The 24,072-nt window shown below is 36.3% G+C and overlaps 4 protein-coding genes across 10 annotated transcripts; 2 read left to right on the forward strand and 2 right to left on the reverse strand.

Annotated features, from left to right (window-relative positions):
• Window positions 1–5,958: 5,958 nt before the first annotated feature.
• LOC143907018 (uncharacterized) lies at window positions 5,959–8,210 on the forward strand. The gene is made up of 2 exons (XM_077423484.1): window positions 5,959–6,543; window positions 6,744–8,210. The coding sequence occupies exons 1-2, from the start codon at window positions 6,426–6,428 to the stop codon at window positions 6,959–6,961; spliced, it is 336 nt and encodes a 111-aa protein (XP_077279610.1). The 5' UTR covers window positions 5,959–6,425; the 3' UTR covers window positions 6,962–8,210.
• Window positions 7,323–17,091, reverse strand: LOC143907016 (uncharacterized). Of its 7 annotated transcripts, XM_077423483.1 has the most exons (7): window positions 16,947–17,091; window positions 15,391–15,998; window positions 14,354–14,734; window positions 13,983–14,150; window positions 11,680–11,875; window positions 9,418–9,495; window positions 7,323–8,560 (listed from the first exon to the last, which is right to left on the reverse strand). In XM_077423483.1, the coding sequence occupies exons 2-6, from the start codon at window positions 15,994–15,996 to the stop codon at window positions 9,437–9,439; spliced, it is 1,410 nt and encodes a 469-aa protein (XP_077279609.1). In that variant the 5' UTR covers window positions 15,997–15,998; window positions 16,947–17,091; the 3' UTR covers window positions 7,323–8,560; window positions 9,418–9,436. The 7 variants fall into 7 exon arrangements, with proteins under 7 accessions (XP_077279609.1, XP_077279603.1, XP_077279608.1 ...); XM_077423477.1 differs by lacking the exon at window positions 9,418–9,495; XM_077423482.1 differs by having other exon boundaries at window positions 7,323–9,495.
• Window positions 17,092–18,105: 1,014 nt separating this feature from the next.
• Ttc19 (tetratricopeptide repeat domain 19) lies at window positions 18,106–20,794 on the forward strand. Its single transcript, XM_077423849.1, has 4 exons — window positions 18,106–18,730; window positions 18,897–19,159; window positions 19,576–19,883; window positions 19,951–20,794. The coding sequence occupies exons 1-4, from the start codon at window positions 18,410–18,412 to the stop codon at window positions 20,148–20,150; spliced, it is 1,092 nt and encodes a 363-aa protein (XP_077279975.1). The 5' UTR covers window positions 18,106–18,409; the 3' UTR covers window positions 20,151–20,794.
• A 1,258-nt stretch (window positions 20,795–22,052) lies between these two features.
• On the reverse strand, window positions 22,053–24,059 carry Catsup (zinc transporter catecholamines up). The gene is made up of 4 exons (XM_077423848.1): window positions 23,910–24,059; window positions 22,597–23,710; window positions 22,335–22,410; window positions 22,053–22,250 (listed from the first exon to the last, which is right to left on the reverse strand). The coding sequence occupies exons 2-4, from the start codon at window positions 23,635–23,637 to the stop codon at window positions 22,075–22,077; spliced, it is 1,293 nt and encodes a 430-aa protein (XP_077279974.1). The 5' UTR covers window positions 23,638–23,710; window positions 23,910–24,059; the 3' UTR covers window positions 22,053–22,074.
• Window positions 24,060–24,072: the final 13 nt, after the last annotated feature.

The following is a 24,072-nucleotide window of genomic DNA, read 5'->3' on the forward strand; positions in this document are numbered from 1 at the left end:
TTCAATACTTTTTATCTTCGTTAATTTTTTTTGGGGCTTTTTTATTAACCGTCCGCTTCGCGTAGTATCGCGTCAATTCCCCCCCACCTGGCATTTCGCGTCGATTAACGTAACGCGCCGCGGGGGGGATGAATAGGGGGTTAGACCCGGGGCACGCCCCGCGGCGTGGGGGAAATCCTTCAATTTTTGCACAAAAAATTTTTACCACCTGTTTTTAAAAATTACAAAAAAAAGTATACTTTCTTCCCGGGGTTACCCCCCTTGGGGCGGGGGGGGGGAATGCTATACCCATTTTACGGAGGATTTTCCCCCAAGCAAAACCTTTGTTCCGCTTGGAAAAAATTAAAGACGGGAAGCTAACGTCCTCCCCGTCCGCCGTTTGGATTGGAATAAACGAACCGCAGCCGGGTTTCGTGAAGTTTGCTTCGGGAGTGCCGAACGGTCGCGGACTAAAGGTTTTCAAAAAACGGGGAGGCCGTAAAGTATCGCGCGGAAAGGCTTTTTTGAAATACTTAGTCCCCGCCGCGCGTGTAGTTTATAATCGGGAGGGGTTTCTCGCGGTGTCCTGGCGGTCGAGAGGAGAAGGAGGAAGGAAAGAGAAAGCCTTACGGTCCTGAGAGGAGGAGAAGCCTGAGAGAGGCATCGGGCACCGGCGGAGCAACTTGGGGTAAGTATCATTTTTTAGCTACATAAATTAATAAGTGTGTTTCCATTTAATCGACGTGTTTAATTTAATGTTAAAAGTATTTAAGTTAAAAAGTAATTAAAGAAAGAGAATTTGTTATCTAAAATTTTATTCCCGTAAAGATCTGTTTCGATAAACAGATAATTGTATTGCTAATATTTTATTGAAAGACGATTTAGAGACGCGTGAGAATTAAACTTTTCAAATGTTAATAATTTTGAGCGCTTTTTAATTTAAATCTTTCGTTTGTATGTTATAGTATTGCCGTAGCTACGTGGCTGCATAACTCCGCCCGTTGCGCATCGAATCGGTGAGTTCAATGAGACATTTTTTTTATTGAGGTAACGAATCTACGAATAATTAATATAGAGCAAAAATATATCTCGGTACGTGTCAACGTACATACAATAATTTATAGTGTGAAAATATTACATTTCGTAGATTCATTGCCTATAAAATGGACGGGCTAAAACTGATTATGGCATATATTTAATCTTGGTATCATTTTTGTTTATCGTTGTATTACTGATTGTTATTGATTTATTGTGCCAGTGTTCTTGCGGAAATACTCGCACACTTTGCGCGCATCGAGCTCGCGAAGAGCTCGTCAAATTATGTTAACAAAACTGTTTTCTATATAAATGACTTTTAAATAAAATTGTTCAAATAAAATTTACATAATAAATTAAATTTTGGAAATTTTAGTATATTGATATCAATTTTACTTAAAACTAGAGTTATAGTAATATTTTAGACACAAAAGAAAAAGTAAAATAATATTCTAATAATATAAAAGTAATGATTTTTTAAATACAAAATTTTTTTTAGATTTTTTTAAAGAATTATTTTCGTAACACTTTTTCATATAAAAGAGATAAAAATAAGTAAAATATTGTGTTAGATGTTACAAGAAAGAAATATTTGTAGATAGGAACAAATTACGAGTTATAGTTTTAGGATGTGTTTTATTTTTATATCCATTTATATATATATATATATATATATATATATATATATATATATAATATATATTCCTTTCCATACCTATATATTTAACCAAGATCAAATATTATGTAAATCGATGCAAAGAAGCAATATATAGATATCTTTAGTATTTATTTGATACTCTCTAAATTTCTTGGAGTGGGAATACTGCCACTCCAGTGAGATTTCACTCTTTTGGAGTAAGATTTCACTCCAAAAGAGTGAAATCTCACTGGAGTGGCAGTATTCCTACTCCAAGAAATTTAGAGAGTAGAAAATGTGACAATTATTTATTACTAAAATTTACTTGAACGTAACATCGATTATACCTTAATTTTTTGTAGCCTATCCATCTATTTTTTATTGAAAAATTTATGCTAGATAAAGTCAAGTAGCATGACGTGAGATTCTAAATATTCTGTCGAGAAACGTTAAAAATTTTTAAATTATTTTAGAATTGATATGATATAGTACACTTATTCAGTTTTGCAATAATATATGACTACATTATATATTATTAATATATATAATGTATCAAAATAATTTTGATAGAAAGTGAAAAATATAACGAGATACATTTATATCGATAATAGTAAAATAAAGATCTGCATATATTATTTAATTATAACAATGCGGTTATTGATTAATTATAATATTTAATTATAATATAAATTGTACGGGAAGTTTCTTTTTCTCGGATCTCACGTCATTTTATTCTGTATCTTACTTGATATATTTTCGAGATGCGTACCGCATGAACAACATGCATAATAACGCATCTTTGTGTTTTCGCGGTCGGTTTTTTGAGAAATTTGTCATTATTCATTTTTTAATTCGTCTACATTATAAATTTTACTTTTTCGCGAGATATAATTGAGATATTTATATGTGTAACGCAATATTCATAGAACGCGAAATAAAATTTTTTTACAAACTTTTTACACGCTTGTCGTATTAAATATCGCGCGGAAATTGTCTTTCCGTAGCGATGTATAATTTTCGAACGATAATTGTCTTATAACAGCGGCGCCTCATGTACGTGCATTCGGTAATCATTTTTTGATTACCGAAAAATACACGGCCTTTGCCATGATATAAAATCCTCTCCCACTGGGTATGACCTTGCCGATGGTGGAAAGGTTCAGTACCTCGAGGTGTTAAGGGTACATGTTATGGAACTTTTCAAAATGAATTCCGATCGGAATTCATTCCGAAAAGTTTCATAATAAGAACTCTGCACTCTGACGACGGGGAAGCCAAAGGGAACCCATTGCACTTCGCTGCCGATCGTATAAAAACGGCTTGTCGCGTCGCGCTTTCGAAAGTGCCGTTCAAAATCGTAGTGTTTTCGGGAATACCTTCTTTTTTTTTTAATAAAAAAGTTAGGCGTTTAAAAAATCGCGTCGCGTTGTCTCTTCGGAACGGGACACACCGCACCGCGATAGAAAAAAAGTTAGGCGTTAAAGAAATCGCGTCGCGTTGTCTCTTCGGAACGGGGCACACCGCACCGCGATAGAAAAAAAGTTAGGCGTTAAAGAAATCGCGTCTGCCTGTCACTCGTCAGACATCACGCTTAGTGGGGGCTAAGCGTGTAATAAATCTACCTGTCACTCGTCAGACATCACGCTTGGTGGGGGCCAAGCGTGTAATAAATCTACCTGTCACTCGTCAGACATCACGCTTAGTGGGGGCTAAGCGTGTAATAAATCGACTTGTCATTCGTCAGACACCACGCTTAGTGGGGGCTAAGCGTGTAATAAATCTACCTGTCACTCGTCAGACATCACGCTTGGTGGGGGCCAAGCGTGTAATAAATCTGCCTGTCATTTGTCAGACATCACGCTTGGTGAGGGCCAAGCGTGTAATAAATCCGGTTACACGACAGTTTTCCCGAAAAGTAAAGGGGATAATGTTGGTACCAACGAAAATCCCTAAGGGCGTCGTAATAATTCTTTGGGTTAGCAACACTGTTGAAACAGTATAGCTGTCAGTTTGCGTAACTTTTTTGACATTTTGACATATAATGTGCACGCGTGTATAATAAATATGTTACGACTGTAATAGTTTATAAATGTAAATGTAAAATACATTGTGGCACTTAAATAAAATAAAATTAAATAAAAATAACAAAAAACAAAGTGCATAGAGCATAAACGAGGTAAAAAATTATAACCAAATTATTATTATTATTATTATTATTAATAATTAATATTTTTTAATTTTTTCAATGTTTTTCGATAAATATATCACTCATATAGTTGTAGCATCGTTCTTCGCACTCTGGAATCAGTTTGCCATTATCTTCAACTGCCGAATGGCCAAGCGTGTAATAAATCTACCTGTCACTCGTCAGACATCACGCTTGGTGGGGGCCAAGCGTGTAATAAATCTACCTGTCACTCGTCAGACATCACGCTTAGTGGGGGCTAAACGTGTAATAAATCGACTTGTCATTCGTCAGACACCACGCTTGATGGGGGTCAAGCGTGTAATAAATTTACCTGTCACTCGTCAGACATCACGCTTAGTGGGGGCTAAACGTGTAATAAATCGACTTGTCATTCGTCAGACACCACGCTTGATGGGGGTCAAGCGTGTAATAAATTTGCCTGTCATTTGTCAGACATCACGCTTAGTGGGGGCTGATTCGGCAGTTGAAGATAATGGCAAACTGATTCCAGAGTGCGAAGAACGATGCTACAACTATATGAGTGATATTTATCGAAAAACATTGAAAAAATTAAAAAATATTAATTACTAATAATAATAATAATAATAATTTATTTATAATTTTTTACCTCGTTTTTATCCTCTATGCACTTTGTTTTTTGTTATTTTTATTTAATTTTATTTTATTTAAGTGCCACAATGTATTTTACATTTACATTTATAAACTATTACAGTCGTAACATATTTATTATACACGCGTGCACATTATATGTCAAAATGTCAAAAAAGTTACGCAAACTGACAGCTATACTACTTCAACAGTGTTGCTAACCCGTAGAAATTATTACGACGCCCTTAGAGATTTTCGTTGGTACCAACATTATCCCCTCTACTTTTCGGGAAACTGTCGTGTAACCATAAATCCTTCGGTCACTCGTTAGACCGTGTAGGTTTTTTAGCCGGTAGGAGTCCGGCATACCCGTCTGCACCTCCTGGGGGGCGGCGGTACTCATGATGAGTTTTTCCTAAAAAAAAAAAAAAAAAAAAAAAAAAAGGCCACGCTTAGGCCGGTATTCATAATCAGATCTTATTTCAAGACCGTCTTAAGTAATATCTTAAGATGCTAATACAGCTCTGTGATTGGTTCATAACATCTTAAAATCGTACTTGAGACGATCTTAAATTAAGATCCGACTATGAATACCGCCCTTAGAGGGCTAAGCGTGTAAGAAATCCTGTTGTCACTCGTTAGACAACTCTTCTGTCTTTACTTAATCGAATCGTTCATTTGAAGTACGCAGGTGAAAAAAAAAACAGATTTTCAAGTCATAGTATAAGTTTCAATTTTTATCGGATATTGATAATAATTAATTGGTCACTCAGGATATTTTACAAAATCACTTGGCCAAAAGTGTCGTCAGCTCTTCGACTAAATAATTAGTTTACTTCACTAAAAGTTCATTTCACTTCAATATTTATTATTCATTTATTTATTTATTTTTTATGTGGCTTGCAATGATGTATAGAACAGCGAGTGACAAATTTTTGCCGTAAGACTTTATGTACTGTCTCTGGTCAAATTTCACATTTGAGAATCTATTATAGATTCTCCGAACCCGAAAATAATTAAACATTTACTTTAACGTTTCTCGAGTGGACATTTGAAACGCATATAGGTGCTACTTGAATATTTATATATTATCCTTACAAATTTTTTAAATTTTATGTTTATTAATATTTATTTAATTATATTTGCAATTTGTGTGTATATATATTTATCTCTCCTCGCTCGAAGCTTGCCGAGCGCCGGGCCGGGCTGGCCGAGCGCGGCCGCGGCGGCCAGAATATCTCCTCCAGCTGGCCAGTTCGGACACGAACCATTAGCACGGACGCAAACCATGTGCGGTTAAGCGGGGAGCACACACTTTTGCATAACGCATAATACGTAAGCATAAGAAAGAAAACTGATTAGTCTATTTCCTTATGCACATGTGTATGGACCAATCAATTTTCTTATGCTTACACATTATGCGTTATGCAGAAGTGTGTGCTCCCCGCTTTACCGAGCGAAACGACGTAGTTGAGTTGCACGTTGCACTTTCTCAGGCGGCGCGTCGGAAAATGCAACACACGATAATTGACGAAAAAGGCCGGGATGGCCTCTGGCCTTTTTCAGGTTTCTCTCTGGATATAGCTAAATTGTGGACGACTGTAGGAGTGTAGGCAGTAGCGCAGTAGCACAGTATATGTCTACGGTCTACGCAGCATGGTGTAAACGGTGTAAACGTTTTGTTTAGCAGCTGTTAGCAGCCTATTTTAGGTCAGGGCATAGGTCAGGTCGCGATCAGGTCGCACGGTGTAAACTAGGCCACAGGCCACTGTTTCTACACCACGAAGATCAACGATGTCTAACGTCTGTCTGTCTGATTGATTTTGCTTCAGTAGTTCAATCAGTTTAGTGGATATTTTCCATAGTGATACAGCAGGAACAGTTAGGAACGAACCTACAATCATCTTCGTTAAATAGTACGGGATTAAAAGTAAAGGATAAAACTGGCATTTTAATCCTTGTGTCATTATTGACACGATGATGTTCACCAACAAGAAAAACAGCTTACCACCGAGGCCCCACATTCCAGATCATAAACACATGCTGGAGGACCTGGACAGAGCCGTGGTGGACGACGTAGCGTTCAAAATCATAAGTAAACATTTGCGATATTCATGTTGGGTTAGCTGTGTAAAAACACTGTGTACAACGTTGCTCATTTTAAAGTCTTCTCTCGTGAACACTCGACTTAGGAACCTGCGGAAAAACTGTCGCGTTTAATTTCTCTTTATATTTCACATTTGATAGCCGAATCATTCGTTCATTCGTTCAACATTCTTACAAATGTAATTTCAGGTGATTTGTGCAAAAAGGAAACCTACGGTCCGACGGGTACTGACAACTCTGACGATATATACAAAAAAGTGAAAACTTATTTGAATACCAAACAGCAATTGAAGCAGCTGGAATGTACTCTGAAGAAAGAGGGACAACAAATGCTCGCGGACAATGAAGAGATAAAGAGGCTTGCGGACGATATTAGGAAGCAGGCACAAGCCGCTCTGGTAACATAATAGGAGAAATAAATTCATATTTGCGAGGGTATATTAGTCATATGGCGGTATTGAGTTTCAACAATTAATTTGTCATCTCGAATCGAGAAACTACACTAAAATGATTATATAATTTATTCTACAATATTTTGGCCATTGTCAATCTTTAGCCAATAATGTTTCTATTTGTATCTTTATCTGGAGCTCCTTAGAGCTTCTGCTTATTTAAAGTAAGTAGACGAATTCATCTGTTACATAGAAAATATTTTTGAATTAATAATTCAATGTAAAGATTCATGTCTGTGATTTAAAAAAAAAAACATTCACCAATATCTCTCTCTCTCTCTTGTATAAAGTACATTAAATAAATATATCCGTAATGTCGTGTATAATAAATATTTAATGATAAAATCTTTGTCAATAATCTTCTCATGTTCTTAACACTGATAAGCGCTTACGTACGCTCATACGTATTATTGGTACACTGAACAGTATATGGCTACACAGATTGATACGCTATTTAATGGTTCGTATTTCATAGAACAATTCCAATGAGATTTATGACAAGGCACAATAACAACTTAACGTCTAGCACTACTTGTAGCACGATGCTACGATAATTATAATCTGTCACATTTATGGATAACATTTATAAAAATTTATGATTTGCTCTCGCCTCCTGCGTGTAAAAACTTACGGGTTACTCTTACATTGTATCTTTATGTATTAAAGATATGCGAAATAGCCCACTTAAAAGGAACCGTACGATAGTCCTCGGTTATTCAAAGAGTTATCAATAATTGTTTTAGATAAAAATTGCACTGTGTGTTTTACTTGATCGAGTAACATGATAAAAAAGATGAGAATTATATATTTTTATTGTATATTTTTAAATGTTTTCTATAACTCGCGTATTATAGTTTTTTTACAAAACGGCACACTTCGTTTGAAATTTTTTTTATAACTCTTTGAATGAGAGAGATTATCGAGTGTTGCCTGTTAAGAGTGTGTGGCTATCTTTACATATAATTATATATTAATTCTTAATTATATACAACAAAAAATATATCGTTACGATTAACGATATTTATACCTCATAATACTGTATCGTGCGCAAAACTATTTCAGAAAATTATTTCATTATTTCTGCGAATAGTTTCCGAATAAGAGATCAAGCAGCTTTAACGGATAATTTAAACCACTAAAACACTGTATGCCATTGAGCAATGTATTAAGGATAATAATTAAAAAATTATCAGAAGCTCAAAAACAGATTAGTTATTGCTGATATCAAAGAATATAGTTTTCATCAAAAAGAATATAGTTATAAAAAATATATAGGTTTATAAAATCTGACAACAATATAAACTTTCGCTTAAATAGCTATTCTAAAGAAAAATGCGCGACGAAGGTATACAATTAAAATTAACGCGCAAATAGCTTTGTACATGTAACGGTATGTCTTGTTTTATGATATATAGCTCTCTATAAATGTAAAGGAAACGATATTATATATCAACACGATCTGTAAGGGAAACTAATGGGAGAAACTTGGTACCATATCAAATCGGTTCACAGGTTCACTAAGGTAGGCACACCACGTAAATCCTGGTGGATACCCTGGAAAAGTCACGTCGATAGATTAATATGTATTAATAATAACAAATATGCAAACGCAATACGTATCCTGACATACGGCTTTCTTCATTAAATTTATACGTATTACACATAGGCTTATTATATACAAAATGTATCAGTCAGACGACAAAAACGTCAATTTATAGTCAAATATATGACGGTACTTAAATTTGATTTTCTAGACATCAGGATACGCATATAACGTTTAAAATATAGAGTCGTAACATAACGGTCAATAAAGGATATTTTCAAATTAAAAAAAAATCAATTTTTAATATGTTGGTAGTATTTTTTTTATCTATACTTAAAAGACTCGAAAAAAATAAAATAGACGTGTGTAGAAGAACTGAATCCTGAAACTCTATCAGGATAAGGCAGCTAAATAGGAGTGTTTTGTAGTGTTTTAAGTATTTTTTCCCTTTTTTATTATTTCAAAGTATTATTACATGTGCACGCAAACTCCCAAGTGATCACTGTGATCAGACATGCAAGGCAGAAAATAATTGGACATAAAATTAATGAAGTAACAATAGCAATAGAGTTCTTCTTGATAATCACGCGACACGCACAAACCTTTCAGCAAATTGGATATCGTTGTGCAAGAAAAAAATTATCCATCTAGTCAAAGTGCATCTAAATTTAGAAAATTTTTCCCCTGGTATGTTAAGTGCAACCGAGTTTAACAAACAATTTAGTTGTGTTAGAATTTGAAAAAGCGTACTATATATTTACAATCGTGTTTCATGGTCTGATATTAATATAAAATTTCTTGGGTTTTATTCAATTAAAACTGTATTCATTAGTGAATGTGTTTTTTAAAACTTAATTATTGTACTTACATAATATTAGAGATTATTATTACGTGCTGATGATATGCGGATGAGGTAATATACTGAGATTCATCATCTTCCGTCCGGCTGCATGCAAGGAATCCCTCAAGATTAGTATGTTAGTTACATATTAATACATATTACACAAAAGTTAATACGAGCTCCAAGATTGCGAAGATAGAGACTACGTTTACACAGCCCGATTTACGCCAAAGTTATAACATCGATGTAAACGTAATCGAAGATTAATGTTTAATCATCGCTTTACTGTTTTCTCATAAAAATACACGGCATGTTAAAGAATAGACGTATGTATATATTTTTATTCCACAACATTTTTAACAATCATATAAAAGTGCTTTACAGTTTATATATAGGAATCGGCGGTTCTGTACAATTATAATTTTGTAGTGGATTCTGCAATAAGTACTCTGTAAACACAATATAAAAGTATATATTACATCTTAACTACGACTTACAGCTATGCAGATTTTAGGACGGATATAAGTGATATAACAAATTTGATGTCTCGTGTATATCTAATACATTTAAAATCGCGTGCGCGCGCGCGCGCGCGCACGACAGTGTGACGTCTACAATGTATCACTAATTTGTGTAGCAGTACTTATAACATAACTGAGTGAATCACTTCGTTGACTATTATTGATTAATAATTTCATCGTGATTAGCTGCTCTTTACAATAGTACATGTACGATTGCACTAAAGAAAATAGACCGAATATGTATAATGCTTAGCCTAAAGAAATCCCAAAATATTCTTAAAAACATTTAACATTAAATAATTGTTAGATTTTATTGTCTTGTGGGATTGATCATTTTTATGATCAAACAATACACATTTGTAGAGCTCGCTCCGATAATATCTGTATATCTGCAATATACCCTGTTTTTAGTATAAATACTTTTAAAAGAATCGGTGCTTTACCTCAGACCTATGGCAAATGTAATGGACTCGAAAAAATTTTCTTTTAATGCGGAAACAGAAACGAGATAAACACGACGAACAGTATATCGAGTACGATAGTGCAGTTCGACAGTGTTTAGTTCTTATCATACTATTACTCCCTGTGAAGAGGGAACTCCCAATCTTAAGTAATGACAAAATCTTTAATTAAATTATATTAGTCAGAAATAAACAAACGCAAGTTATGCGCGCCTTAGGAAAAAGACAAATAATAACGTTAACTTTCAAATTGTGGAAAACAAATTTTACCTTCTAAAATGGTGAACAATTTCGTTTACTCTTAGCTCAACTTAGCTCATTGTTTCAACGCTATGCGATTTAAGATCTGAAAAGTATGATCGAGACACAATTTCTTCTTTATTTTCAGTATTCCTTAAAATTATATTTTGGAAGCTGCGAAGTATTATCACGTATTATCATATAACACATATGATACGATGTACACAATATATATATGATTTGACATGTTATTTAATAACGCGATCAAGCGTAATTGCTAATTGCGTGTGAAATTAAAAAAAAAATCGATATTGATATCTACCAATATCGTAAAAAATTTAACAAAAATTGTAGTGCAAGTAAAAGCAAAGCTAGATATAAAGACCATGATATGTGAATATATATATATATATAAAATAAAATATATAGAAAGCACACATATAATGAAATTCTAAATAATAACAGATATAGTGTAAGAAACATTTTTCACGATACATTAATATCTATCTTTAAATGCATTGTGAATGCATTAATTTTTCAATAAATTACCAGCACGTGGAATGTGACATAATAAAGATAGATAGTCTCAACGATCGTTTCAACAAATTTTACTCGAATAGAATATATATTTTATATTATAATAAAAATATTGCACGATTATCTCGTATTTTTACGGTATGATAATTAATTGTTCGGTGCATAAATTTCCCATCCCATTAAATTGCATTCCATTACTGCTATGTAACGATAAAATAGTACAATTTAAACAAAACCACAAATAAGTAATTATACTGCAATACTATATCAATAACGTAATCATTCATTACGTTGCGCTTATAATCTATTATCGTACTTTCACAAGTATGATTGAATTAGTCATTGCGTAACAAATAACTGTACAACATTAAATCGTTTAAAGTGTCAGAGACACATTAGCGTAGTTTCTTTCTCCAAGATTTTTATCATATAATTCTAAAGTGCCTTTTTTAAAAAAATGATATCAGTCTCCATTGGCAGTCATCTAGTAAAGTCTGACATTAGAAACAATTTACGTAACGTCAACTTGCCTCTCGGCTTGTGTTTAAGATGGTCCTCAATGAATTGACAAGGACAACGGGCGGAGACACAATGGCGCGGTGAAACAGACAGACCCGTAACGCCTCTATCACGTTCCTGCGAGTCTATAACCAGATCAAGTCTGCGTCGCACGAAGTGACGTGCCCATCGAGACGCATACCTCAGCAACAGCAACTCCGCCCGTTCCTGTCAACACACACCATCATCATTCACACACCTTTTTCTCTTTCAATTTTCTGTCAAGAAATTCTCAAATTTGTTTAAGTCAAAGTTTAAGTACATATTAAATTGTATATCTTTATCATATATATAATTTATTGAGAACTGATATGCATAAATAATATCCTTTAATAGTATAGTTCGCGTAAATAATTGTCTAACGATATGTCTCTGACATTATGCTTGATAATAAATTTTTGTCATAAGTGTTTTGTTGTATATAAAATGCGTGTTACCAAATTATTTGTCCACCATTTTACAGGTATATTTGTCTTTCATAATATCATATATACATATATAATAATAATATATTCCATCAAGATGAAGATCGTTAAATATAATTAGGGCTAAAAAGTACTGATAAAAAGAGGAGACTACTGCTAAAACATTTGTCAGAATAAATGAGAAGGCTTGATAAACAGCCCTAAAAAGTTTTCTGAATACTGTTTGCTTCTCAAAGGAAACAATTTGCTGGAATGCTGAAATATATCGAAATAAAATAGAAAATATATCCACATTGCTTTCTATCTCTATGGATTATATTAAGCCACAGATCTATCTTTAATTTTAACGTTAAATGTGGTGGCATGTGATCTTTACATAAATTTTTATCTTGTATAAGTAAAACGTGTGTATAAACACCACATTTAGCGTTAAACGGAATGTAAATACGAGTCTTGATCTGAAAACGAAAAACGATTTTGCTTTATATATTCTCCATATAGCTCCATAATTATATTAATCTCAATCTTTGAGTCAGATTGCTACTTATCACGTAGGTATTAGTTAGTTTTGATATTTCTGGATAAAATGTTAAGTACATTCAAAATATTTTAAAATTAAACGCATATAAATGATATAAAATCAATAAACGTAAATCCTAAAATAATATAACAAATACAATAATAAGAAACAATGATCAAGATATGTAGAATAACTACATCACTATGCTCGTAAGCATATTAAAAATTAGTTTCAATAAAATTTAATAAAATTTTTTCAAAATTTTTATAGCACGCAACAAATGTCTAATTTAAATTAAAAAGCTGCCCATATATTGTGCGTTTTAGCTTATTTTTATATCAATAAAAAGATGGCCACTTTTATGTTAAACACAAAATTAATCTTAAACAAAAGATTACGACTGAAGTTATTTGCAAATCGATAAAAGTATATAGCAGTTTTCTTTGGAAGCTATTTATATTTATAGTGATGCGCATTCGAGAGAATTCAATTCCTCTCCTTGAATCCCAAGAATTCAATGAAACCTCCGTGCACGAGCGATTGTGTGAAACCGCATGTATATCTTTTTTATAAGCAGCATTGAACAATCGTATCTCTCAAATGCCTCTGTCTCTAAGAAAGCTACTCCATCTAGGACAAAAGTCTCTGCCCTGAACGCGTGGCTTATTACGTAACCATTCCTCTATATATTGACAAGGACACAGAGCAGACGCTAAATGACGCGGCGAAGAAGGATTTCCACCCTCCTCGTCAACTGTCCAATCCAAACGTCGACGCAAGTAATCCTTCGCCCAACGTTGTACGTAACGGCAGAATACTTGTTCATTTTTACCCTGGTGGTTTAACGCAATGCACAATAAAAACATTTAATATAACTTATTGCAGTCAGTAACGTCGAATCTCGCGCGTAAGCCGAATTTATATAGCAATTAAGGCTCATATATTGAAGAGCTAAGGGTGTTCCAACGTCACGAATAAAAATTCTTTTTATCTACATTCCGTACTTATATTTAAAACAAAACAAGTATATGTCTACACTCTTTGGAAGAAAACAGAAAAACACCAATGTAGCAAGCAAACTAAAAAGAACGGAAGTAAAGCTGCAACTTTTTGCCTTATTTCACACATTGTCACATTGATTTATAATGATGGAATAGCGCATTTATATTTAGCTCTTCAATATTTAGCCCAATTAATAAAATATTCAAAATATTAACGCACAACAAAATAATTTGATAAAAAAAATTTGTTAATTGAAATAAAATCAAAAGCATATATGAAATATAAAAAGTAATTTAGCCAAAAAGATTAATAAGATCATGCGATTTACCTGTTTACGAGAGATTCTTGTAGTGGTGCTGCCTTGTATGACAATGTCACCGTCATCGATGTCCATACGCTGTTGTAATTCTCGTTGCCGACTTAAATCGCTCGCATCATCGCCACCAATTACTCTACCTTCGCGTTCTTCCCGTTCTATTACTTCCCGTAGCTTTTTCTGTAGTCACAAAATAAGCCATTATATATTAGTCTCTTACGGATACACACATGTGTAAATAGTTAAAAATTACAATACAGGAAAATAGCGTCTCACTTCGCGTTCGCGTGAATATTTATTTAACTCAAATATTCTTTTATGTCAAATTTTATATTAAAAAATGAACTATATTGAATTATACCCCCGATAAAAGCTTCACTTACAACGCAATCTGTAGTATCAAAGTATATGAAACACAGGTTGACTTTATGGCAGGATATCTTTCCTCTGTCGTCCAATCCCAGCAATATTTTATGCCTTAATAAATGTTTGTTAACTTGAGCCATACATTTCTCAAGGTTGTGATTGAGCTTTATCTTGATGAACATGCAGAAGAATATTGCGGCTGCATTCAGGACTAACCACATAACACCGAGCCCGAACAAAGTGAGGCCAGTCACACCGGAGAACAATAGACCAAGCAGCACAACGAAGGCGGTAAATATCCAAAGGACGAGAATCCTCTTGTAGCAAATGTTATACATATTGAAGCGTACATCGTTCACAAGTAACTCCATTATGTGAACGTAATCTTCCACTGTAAGCTGCAATACATCTATTTCATTAAACTGCCGATCACTTTATTGTTTTAGAAAGCATAAAAGAAAGTGCGAGCTAGTATTTCTACATTAAATATTTTAATATTTCAAATTGCATCTTATAATTTGTACACACGTAGAGTATGATAAAAGTGGATCGAAGATCTGCTAAATCTATCTCGTCAAATTCATAAATATGTACATGGAAATGTTATTATACGCTTAAATATGATAAGTGAGAGAATTTTATATTAATAAAAATAAAATTATGACACATATATTAAAGTAATATCATATAATAAGTTGCTAAATACATCGATGCTGAAGCAGTCGCTCGTCAAACAAAAGTTCTGGAGTTTGATTCTCGAAAATGTCGCCCCGCATACCCATCAGAAAATACACACGGCACTAAGAATTTCGAGTGAAAAAACATTCGAATCCACCGTGACGAAAACAAAATATCCGAAACATAAAATTAATCCCAAGAAGGAAAACAACAATAAATTGCTCCAAATCAAAGTTCGATGCTCCGTAGAGGATAAGAAGCTCACAACCCTTCTCATAAAAATCACAATTATACACCGAGATTACGAGGTCAAGCCCCGACTCGGGCCGTAGCGCCATCGAAGGGGGAAAATATAGATATGATAAATTATACGTACGGTTAATCCCTGCGCCATCAATTCCTCCGGCACCAATTCCGGCCTGAATCTGGCCGGGGTGATCCACGGCCACCTAGTATTTACCGGCAGGAGAGTAACGATGGCGTCGCCGTTGGCGAAACCCTGTCTGATGTTTCCGATCGACGTACCGATAACGTTGCTCGGCGCGTTTCTCCCGTTGGACACGTCCCGCAGATCGATGGTCTTCAGAGAGGCGCTCTTGGCCTCCGTCGACGCTCGAACGTCGGACGGCAACTTGAGATCCGGCGTCTCGGACGTGACGGAACGACTTAAACCCGATCTATCTAAGTTAATCTGGACGGATTCGGTTGCTATCACAGCACCTCTATACTCATTGGTTCTCTTATCGTTAACATCAGGCGGGTCGATGCTCTTGCCGATTTTGTCGACCTGCACGGTAACTGACTCGGGCTTTATCACGGCGGGCGCGCTAATGTTGGTGGCTTTTCTCTCGGCCCCGGTAGCCACTTTCGAATCTGCCACCTCTTCCTCAAATTGGACCCAGTTCCTCGTCTCCGCGGCCACGCCAGAGGAATTTGCTGCCGCCAGTGCCGACGCATCGTCAGTTGTATCTTCGGAACTCATGACTGCGGAAAATAATGTGCGTATAAGAATTTCAAGGATAATTATTTGCTTATATTACGTTAGAGAATAGATTTATCAATTTTAATCCTTAAACGCGCAATTTTTAGTATACATGCAAAGCGACTTTTCGATGCTCCGTGTACTCCGTTCGAATTGAAACCACGCGGCTTTGCACGTAAAGGGCCTTCTCGGCATGTACTTGATCGATCGTCCGCTAGGACAAAAAGGATGAAAAAAGGGCTGAAAGAGTTAAAAAGGTTCAAATTAGTAAAGAAGAATCTTTTAAATATTTCTTAGGATTCCTCGATCACAGTCCTGATTCATTTAAAAGAACGAAAAATTGCACATTTAAGGATTAAATAGAATGTAAGAACAGCAAGCGTGTATAAACGGCGCAAAAATATTGACGGAGATGAATCGCGATCGTAGATACGGTCTGATAAAGGTCCGACGTTTCGTAAAGTACTCTCGATTAATTTTCAGGCTCGTCAGCTCGTTATACAGCGGCGCGCTTAATCGGCACTCATCGGCGCTCGTCGGCACGCGCGCACCGCCGATTTCGTTCGACTAAAAAGGGAGTGTCCCCGGAACGTGAACATGGAAGCGCGAGACTCGAGACTGTCATTCTCACGTGGAGCGTTCAGGCCGCGGGCGGGAACGACGACGAGGAATCCGGTCGCGCGGCGGCGGCGGCGGATCCTCACTCCCGGAAGTCCCGGCTCGATCGGGCGTCGTCCTCACGGGCGCGGGGGGGGGGGGCGGATCGCCCCGGACCGGACGTTCCGCGCGCGAGACTCGCGACGGACCTCCGTCCGCCGCGTCTTCGACGCGAACGAGATACGGAGGGAGAGAGCGCGCGGAATTCGCGGAACGACGAAAGAGGAGAGAAACGAACGAAATCCGGTGCGCGTCCATCCACGCCACGCACGCGGATATAACGTATAACGTACCTGCTGCGATGCGGCCTGTCTCACATGCCCGTGCCCGTGCGAGCCGTAGAGGTGCGCGACGAATCACGAAATCAAGGTGCGCGACATCGGGGTACGGGGACGACGGCTGATGGGCGCGATGCCGCGATGGACGGCTGGGGGAGGAGGGAGCGGGTGGGCGGGCGGGGGAGGGGGAGAGAGTGACGTCGGACGTCGGCCGGGGGGGGGGCGGCAGGTAGGGAGAAGGAGGCGCGACACGAAACGCGGCAGCGCACACAACAACGTGCCTATACGCGTGCGGCCCGTGCTGCGTGTGCACGCACACCTGCGCGAGATCCGCGCACCGCGCGAAAAAATTCCGCTTAAATTAAATCTACTTACGAATCCGAAACGTGACGAATTTTACCGCCCTCGAGCCCTTCCGCGCGACCGTCAGCGGATGAATCCGAATGAAAAAGGCTCTCGCCGGGGGCACGTCTGTTTATTATCGTCGCACCTGTGTGTCGGCGATTGCAGCTAGATTTGCATTCCGATTACACTCGTTACGTATCTATACATAACAGGATTATATTTGCATCTGATTATGCGCCTCGAAATTACAATAGTGTACATACAATGTATAGAGAGATATTCAAAAGACCCCCTTTAAACAATTCAATAACGCGTCTATCAATAGTTGATGCGTATGAACTTGTCGCTGCTGATATATGTATGCATTTCGTTTCCCTAATAATTGAATTTTTCGCGTTGGACACAATAAATTTTATTTAGGCGAAATATTTATTATAATTTTAGTCAACACGAGATAGAAGACTCAGATTTCCAGAAAAAATAATGCACCACCAAAGAGGATATCCGAGGAAAGCGAAAAGACAATGGAGAGGAATTAAGGCGACGGACGATTATTACTATTACGAGGGTACCTACACTTAAACGTTGATGGCTTTTTACATTGAATGTTTTTTTTAATTGCAATTAAAAAAATCAAGAGACAGTACAATGTTACAATACAGTTTTATTTTTATTCGCATACATATCGTTATTCACGTCCATTTAATCATTTAATGCTAGATGTGCGCTAAAGTGCGCGAAGGTGTTGTATATACGTAGAAATGAACACATTTGTCACGTGAGTGATTTTAACGAAATTGTTACGATTAACTAATCGGTATAATTAATTCAATTAAGAGACAATAAGGTTGCTAGCTATGGAAACGAAATTTCTAGTTGTCTTTAATCTAGATTGCCTTTTTATATGATAAGCAACAAAAAAATCAATATATCTATCCATATGACAAGTTTATTAATTATTAATCAGAATTTGTCGAAAGTCTTTCCCAGCTGAACTTTCAGCGTTTGAAACTTTAAAGATCCTTGAAGGGAGAGAGCAGAATAACGAACAAAGTGCAGCTCGGAAGTGCAGAATTCTTCGCTTACAGCTGTGATGTGTCGAACACTTGACACGTGACAGTCCGATTGTCAAAATGTATCGCCTGAATTCGGTGTCTCGCGTGTCGAGATGCGCGTTATCGACAAATGTCAGTTTTATTCGCTCGGCGACGAATGCGCGACGCGATGTACTGCGCGTCTATAAAAATATTTCTGTAAAACCGCCGCGACTCTGCGCGAGGATGGATAGATGCCGATTCAACGATGGGCACAGGCCGCAGGGGAGAAGGTCCGGGATGCTTCTCGCCGTGTCCTTGCCTACTTTAATTTTAAATTATATTTATGATATCGAGAATACCGACGAGGAAGTCCCGGAAGTCATTGTGACGATCAAACGAGCCGTACTGTTGATACAGGTTAAGTATTTTGAGATCTGCATATCATAAATGTGTTTGATGTTTATGCAAGAATAAATACTCGTATAAACGTTAAATATATATTTTTTGCCATTACGAACTACGAGATGCCGAATCTTTATTTGAATCTCGTACAGTTTCAGCAACGTTTGCTTTCCCTTTGTAGAAGGGGGAATGTGACAAGGCGGAGCAAATGCTGCACGTGGCGTTGCGTCAAGCGCAAACCGTACAGCATTACGACGCTGTCACCTATATCTATGACGTAATGGCTAATCTTGCTTTCGACACTGGAAATTATCGCAAAGCGGAAAACTTGTTCGTATCAGTTTTGCAAAGGCTGATGTCGAATGGAGCCACGGAGGATGACATACGAGTCGTCCATATAAGCCTGAAGATGGCCAAAATATTTGAACATTTAAACGAGGCAAAGTAAGCGACGTCATCTGCCGTGAATTGCTTTGCTTTTGATTTTTAAAGCGCTACGTTTAACATAAATAAAGAGTTATATCCTTAAAGATTACGTACAGAAAGATACGTTTAAAAATGTGACGACCAAGCCTCGTGCTCTCTCTCGTAAAGGTGCGTGTCCACCTGCAAGTAAGAACTCTCGAGAGCAAAAAGAGAGAAAGAGAAAGAGACTCTCGAGAGTATCTCTCTCTCTCTCTTTCTTTTTGCTCTCGAGAGTTCTTACTCTTAGGTGGAGACGCACCATTATACTTCTACTAAAAGTTCATTACATCTCCTTTTTATCTCTCTCTCACGCGTACACTATATTATACATATATATATATATATATATATATATATATATATATATAAGAGGTATATTTATTTTGTTTATTCAGGAAAGCGGAGCAGGGCTATAAATTTTGTTTGGAGCACTTAAAATCGCGCGTTGAAAAAGATCCTGACAACGAAGACGCCGTACTGCTACAGGGTATGGCCGTCGACTGGTACGGGCGATTTTTACTTTCACAGTCTCGACATACCGAGGCTTTTAACTGTTTTCTTCAGGCTTATGACATATGTAAAAAGATGAACGGTGAAAAGCACGAACAGACCGTAGTTCTGCTTAATGACTTGGGCACGATTAGTTGTATACGAGGAGAATATGACGAAGCTATTAAATATTTGTCTGCTGCAGCAAAAATAGGTAATGATATATAATTTGTCTAATGATCGATCGCAACGCATAATATGCTACGTATATATGTTTATAGGGGAAAACCTACCCGATATGGTTGACTTGGGTTCGATTCACGTGAATCTAGGAAATGTGCTCCTAAAAAAAGGTTTGTACGACGAAGCAAAAAAATCCTGTCAACGAGGAAGAAAACTAGCTAAAAGCAGAGACGACAATAATTCTTTCTTAGAAGCCGTTGAATGTCTCAAGGAAGTAAAGAGATTACTGTCGTTGTAAATCGTTGATTGTTAAAAATAGGTGAGAATTTATGTGAGATTGGCATCTGTAAATATGTACTACAGAAAAATTTAAAATCAATCATTTCAAGAATTTTAACGATTGTAACAAAGGGCTGAATGTAGCGAAATACAATTTTTTTTTTTATATATAAAATGAGCTACTTATTATTTGGTATTCGACGGACTAGTCGCTATTGATATAAGAACCGCACGTTTGACCTCTGGAATGTTAACGATACATTGTATATGCAGTCTCTTTGATATCACTTGTGTATCTTCAGTTTTTACATTAGATTTGTTATATTCTTTGTCACGTGAGCACATTAAAACCTCATTTGTAATTTATTCCATTATTAGATAGAAAGCTGCAATATAAAATATTAGATAATATTTATATGTATGATACAAATAATAGCGATGTAGAGCATGTACATACGCCTACACACTTCATATTTGTATAATACAAATTTTGTGCGCAGATTTAGAATTTTCTGAAGGAACATTGTTGAAAGCTTTTGCCATCTGCTAAACAACATGATTGCCACTTCGATACATTATAGACTGTGTATTTATGTACAGTGATCTATTATCTTCACAAAATATTTTATAACAATAAAGAATAGCAATCTGATAGCACTAATATATATTTGTTAAAGTAAATTTATTTTTTTTTTAACATTTTAGATGCGATTTTTATAACAATTTTATATATATTATCTACATTTTATTGTAAACTCAAAAGCATTGAATTAAATAATGGCTATTTATCATTGATCATGTGCCATTCATATCCGTTTGCAAGTATATCAAGTTATATTGACACTGGTAAATAATTGAAGAAGTACTTAGTACAATAGCTATATTTTCTTTGATATAAGAAACATTTTCTCTCTCTCTCTCTCTCTTCATTATGAAAAATAATCACGCAGAGATTACAATTAGGCTCAGTTACGAGCAAAAAGATTCATTATAAAATCATAAGAATAGATTACAACAAGAGTAATAACGAATTAAACTAATCACTCTTACTTAAATCTATGCACGCATCAAATATATGCCATCATTCAAGTTATACTTATCTATAATTTTAAAAGTACTCGTTATTTCATCTAAATATTTGGCTCAGTAGTATCAGATAGTATTTTTTGTTTTAGGCATACCAAATATGAAGACAAGTAAATTAAGTACTTTCCCTGAATACATATATATATATATATATATATATATATATATAAAATTTATAATAATCTTAATGAATATAATTATATATTTTTCAGACTTATATTGATAATAATCATACAGAATTATAAAAAATTAAAATATAATTTTAAATAAATTATTTATCAAATATATATATATAGCCATATATATCAAATATATCAATTATAGTAATATGTGGATAAAAAATATCTTGAAGTAATAATTCAAAAAATACAGGGTGTCTCCTATTCTCTACTGAAGTAGCTCCCACATGTTAGGGAACACCCTGTATATAGGAACAAATGTGTGAATATTGAATTTCTTTATGACAAAATATATAGATTATCAAACACACTGTATAGTTAATATTTTTAGCTATATTGAATAAATTAATATCGTAACATTATCTTGTAATTATACATCATGATGTTTTTATATCTTTAAATGTTTTATATTTCACAAAATCACCGAGTTTGTTTTTCAATGTAAAAATAACGGTTGCCGTAAAAGTTCTTTTCTATTTTCACAATCCTGTTCTTCATCAAGACGAACGCAACAATTGTTTTATTTACAATTGAATTCGACAATTCCTGTTGCTTGCAAAGGGCAAATTTCTCGTCTATCCTATTATTTATCTATTGGAAATGCTTTCAGAGCTAATGAGCAAGAACGAAATAAACTGAGAATGAAAATAACAAAATAAATTTGAACAAAAGTATTTCTTATTCGATGTTTGACATAAAAACCATCAGAGATACTCCGACAAGAAGCGCAGATATCTCCTGAACTGATTGCCAAAGTTTGGTGGCGGTTAAAAGTTCTGGTATTACAGAAACGGTTGCAATGTAAATAAAGCCTCCTGCTGTAAAAGGAAGAATCCACTTTGTTGCAAAATCACCTAGAACGCACAAGATAAAATTAGACGAGGTACAAACTAAAATCTAGCATGTTTATTTAAATGTTGCCATTATATATTTCTTACCCATTCCTTCTGCCAACAAAGAAATAAAAGTTCCTAATAGAGCTCCTATAGCAGTGACCAACTGCATCTTCATAGCCTGTAAGATTACAAACCATTTAAAACTGCAAAATTTTTTTATGTTGAATTTTACGAGAAAATATAATTAGGAAAGTCAACAAAATAGATTGCAAATGAAATCTTTCATTGTATTTTATAATATTTCGTATAGTTTAATCCGTTCTTAAATGTAATATATTTATATCTGCATATCCGTTTATCTCACCTTACTTTTACTGTATCCACTTTGTATCAGGATGGCAAAATCGCCAATTTCATGAGGAATTTCATGTAACAATATCATGAATGTCGTTACGTAACCGATACTATCTCCAGCCATGTAACTGGCTCCTATAGCCAGACCATCTGTAAAGTTATGCAGGAAGTCCGCCGCCAAGTTCAGATAGCCAGCGATCTTGATATCGCTTTCCGTCTTGCGCGCCTTGGAAACTGCTTTACCGCTGTTTTTCTTCTCCTCTTTTTTCTCCTGTTTTTTCCCTTCTTTCTTCTCCTCTTTTTTCTCCTCTTTCTTCTCTTCTTTCTTCCCTTCTCTCTTCTCTACCAAAACATTTTTTTTCTCGTGTGAATGGCCATGATCGCCCTTAACGATACGTACCGCCTTCTCCACCATTAGAAATACTATTAGCCCTAACAATATGGACAAACCGACGGATATATCATGTTTGTGATGTCCTGGTTCGTCATGAGAATTGGAATGCGAGTGTGAGTGTGTTTCTGAAGAGCCGTGTGAGTGAGGGATCATCGCGTGTGGAATCAAATGAAGAAACGCATCGCCTAGCAGGCCACCGGACGCGAAGCTCAGCAGGATCTTGAGCAGCCACTCGCTTTGCTCGGTGTTGTCGAGCGGCACGAAGAATAATATGAGGAAAGGTGCGGCAGATATGATCAAGGTCGACCCAATGGCTCTTACAACAATATCTTTGTAATTCCTAATATGCGGAAGGCTTGGTTTTGTCGAAGCTTTCGGAGGAGGGTACTCGTGGCCACGTAGATCATACCGTATTGGATCGTGTTCTTCATGTTCATGATCGTGAACGTGAACGTGATCGTGATCGTGATCATAAGGCTGATGCTGATGTCGTTCATCCGAGTAGATCTCGTTGGCTTCCTTGGAATACTTGAAGCTCGGCGACTCGTGCCGCTGGCACATCGCCGGCAGACTCAAAATGATGAGCGCGAGAAACGTAGCGAGTATCATCCTCGAGATCCATCTTCTCGCGAGAGCCCGCCCGTTGTCCTCCGTCATTGTGGTCCCCTCCGCGATTTCGCTGGCACTATCGAGATGCGTTCGCCCGCCGATGTGACGTGGACATGCGTGTCTGCGGAAGCACGAAAGTAACGTACAGATGCCACCCTGCCAGAAGACGTCAAATAAGGGCCACTATTTCCAAACGTCTGTTAACTTCTGACCGTTAACTTTTCAAAATAGAAGTTGGCTATTTCGATATAGTTAGTCGGTTAGAAGTTACGTTGGAAATAATGGAAATAGCTGGCCTAAACCATGTATGCCCGACTAACCTCACTCGCTGTCTTTGCTGCCGCTTCCTAGTCTCTCCACTACTGCTCCACTACCCACTACTCCACTGAGTCTCCACTTTGTAGGTCACCAACCCCCGGATCACATATATACTGTGCCCGGACCCGGACTCCGAAGACCTCGCAGGTGGCGTCATGCGTACAA

This window comes from Temnothorax americanus, unplaced genomic scaffold, assembly GCF_048541705.1.
Source record: "Temnothorax americanus isolate GAGA-0224 unplaced genomic scaffold, ASM4854170v1 Scaffold8, whole genome shotgun sequence".
NCBI lineage: Eukaryota > Metazoa > Arthropoda > Insecta > Hymenoptera > Formicidae > Temnothorax > Temnothorax americanus.

Coding starts and splice junctions, on each gene's coding strand:
- LOC143907018 (XM_077423484.1), top strand. CDS start 6,426: ATGATGTTCACCAACAAGAAAAACAGCTTACCACCGAGGCCCCACATT. Junction 6,544..6,743: donor CGTAGCGTTCAAAATCATAA/GTAAACATTTGC, acceptor ATGTAATTTCAG/GTGATTTGTGCAAAAAGGAA.
- LOC143907016 (XM_077423477.1), bottom strand. CDS start 15,996: ATGAGTTCCGAAGATACAACTGACGATGCGTCGGCACTGGCGGCAGCA. Junction 14,151..14,353: donor TTGATACTACAGATTGCGTT/GTAAGTGAAGCT, acceptor TTGTGACTACAG/AAAAAGCTACGGGAAGTAAT. Junction 11,876..13,982: donor CAAGAATCTCTCGTAAACAG/GTAAATCGCATG, acceptor GTGTGTTGACAG/GAACGGGCGGAGTTGCTGTT.
- Ttc19 (XM_077423849.1), top strand. CDS start 18,410: ATGTATCGCCTGAATTCGGTGTCTCGCGTGTCGAGATGCGCGTTATCG. Junction 19,160..19,575: donor GAACATTTAAACGAGGCAAA/GTAAGCGACGTC, acceptor TTGTTTATTCAG/GAAAGCGGAGCAGGGCTATA. Junction 19,884..19,950: donor GTCTGCTGCAGCAAAAATAG/GTAATGATATAT, acceptor ATATGTTTATAG/GGGAAAACCTACCCGATATG.
- Catsup (XM_077423848.1), bottom strand. CDS start 23,637: ATGACGGAGGACAACGGGCGGGCTCTCGCGAGAAGATGGATCTCGAGG. Junction 22,411..22,596: donor GTGGATACAGTAAAAGTAAG/GTGAGATAAACG, acceptor GTAATCTTACAG/GCTATGAAGATGCAGTTGGT. Junction 22,251..22,334: donor TTTGTTGGCAGAAGGAATGG/GTAAGAAATATA, acceptor TGTGCGTTCTAG/GTGATTTTGCAACAAAGTGG.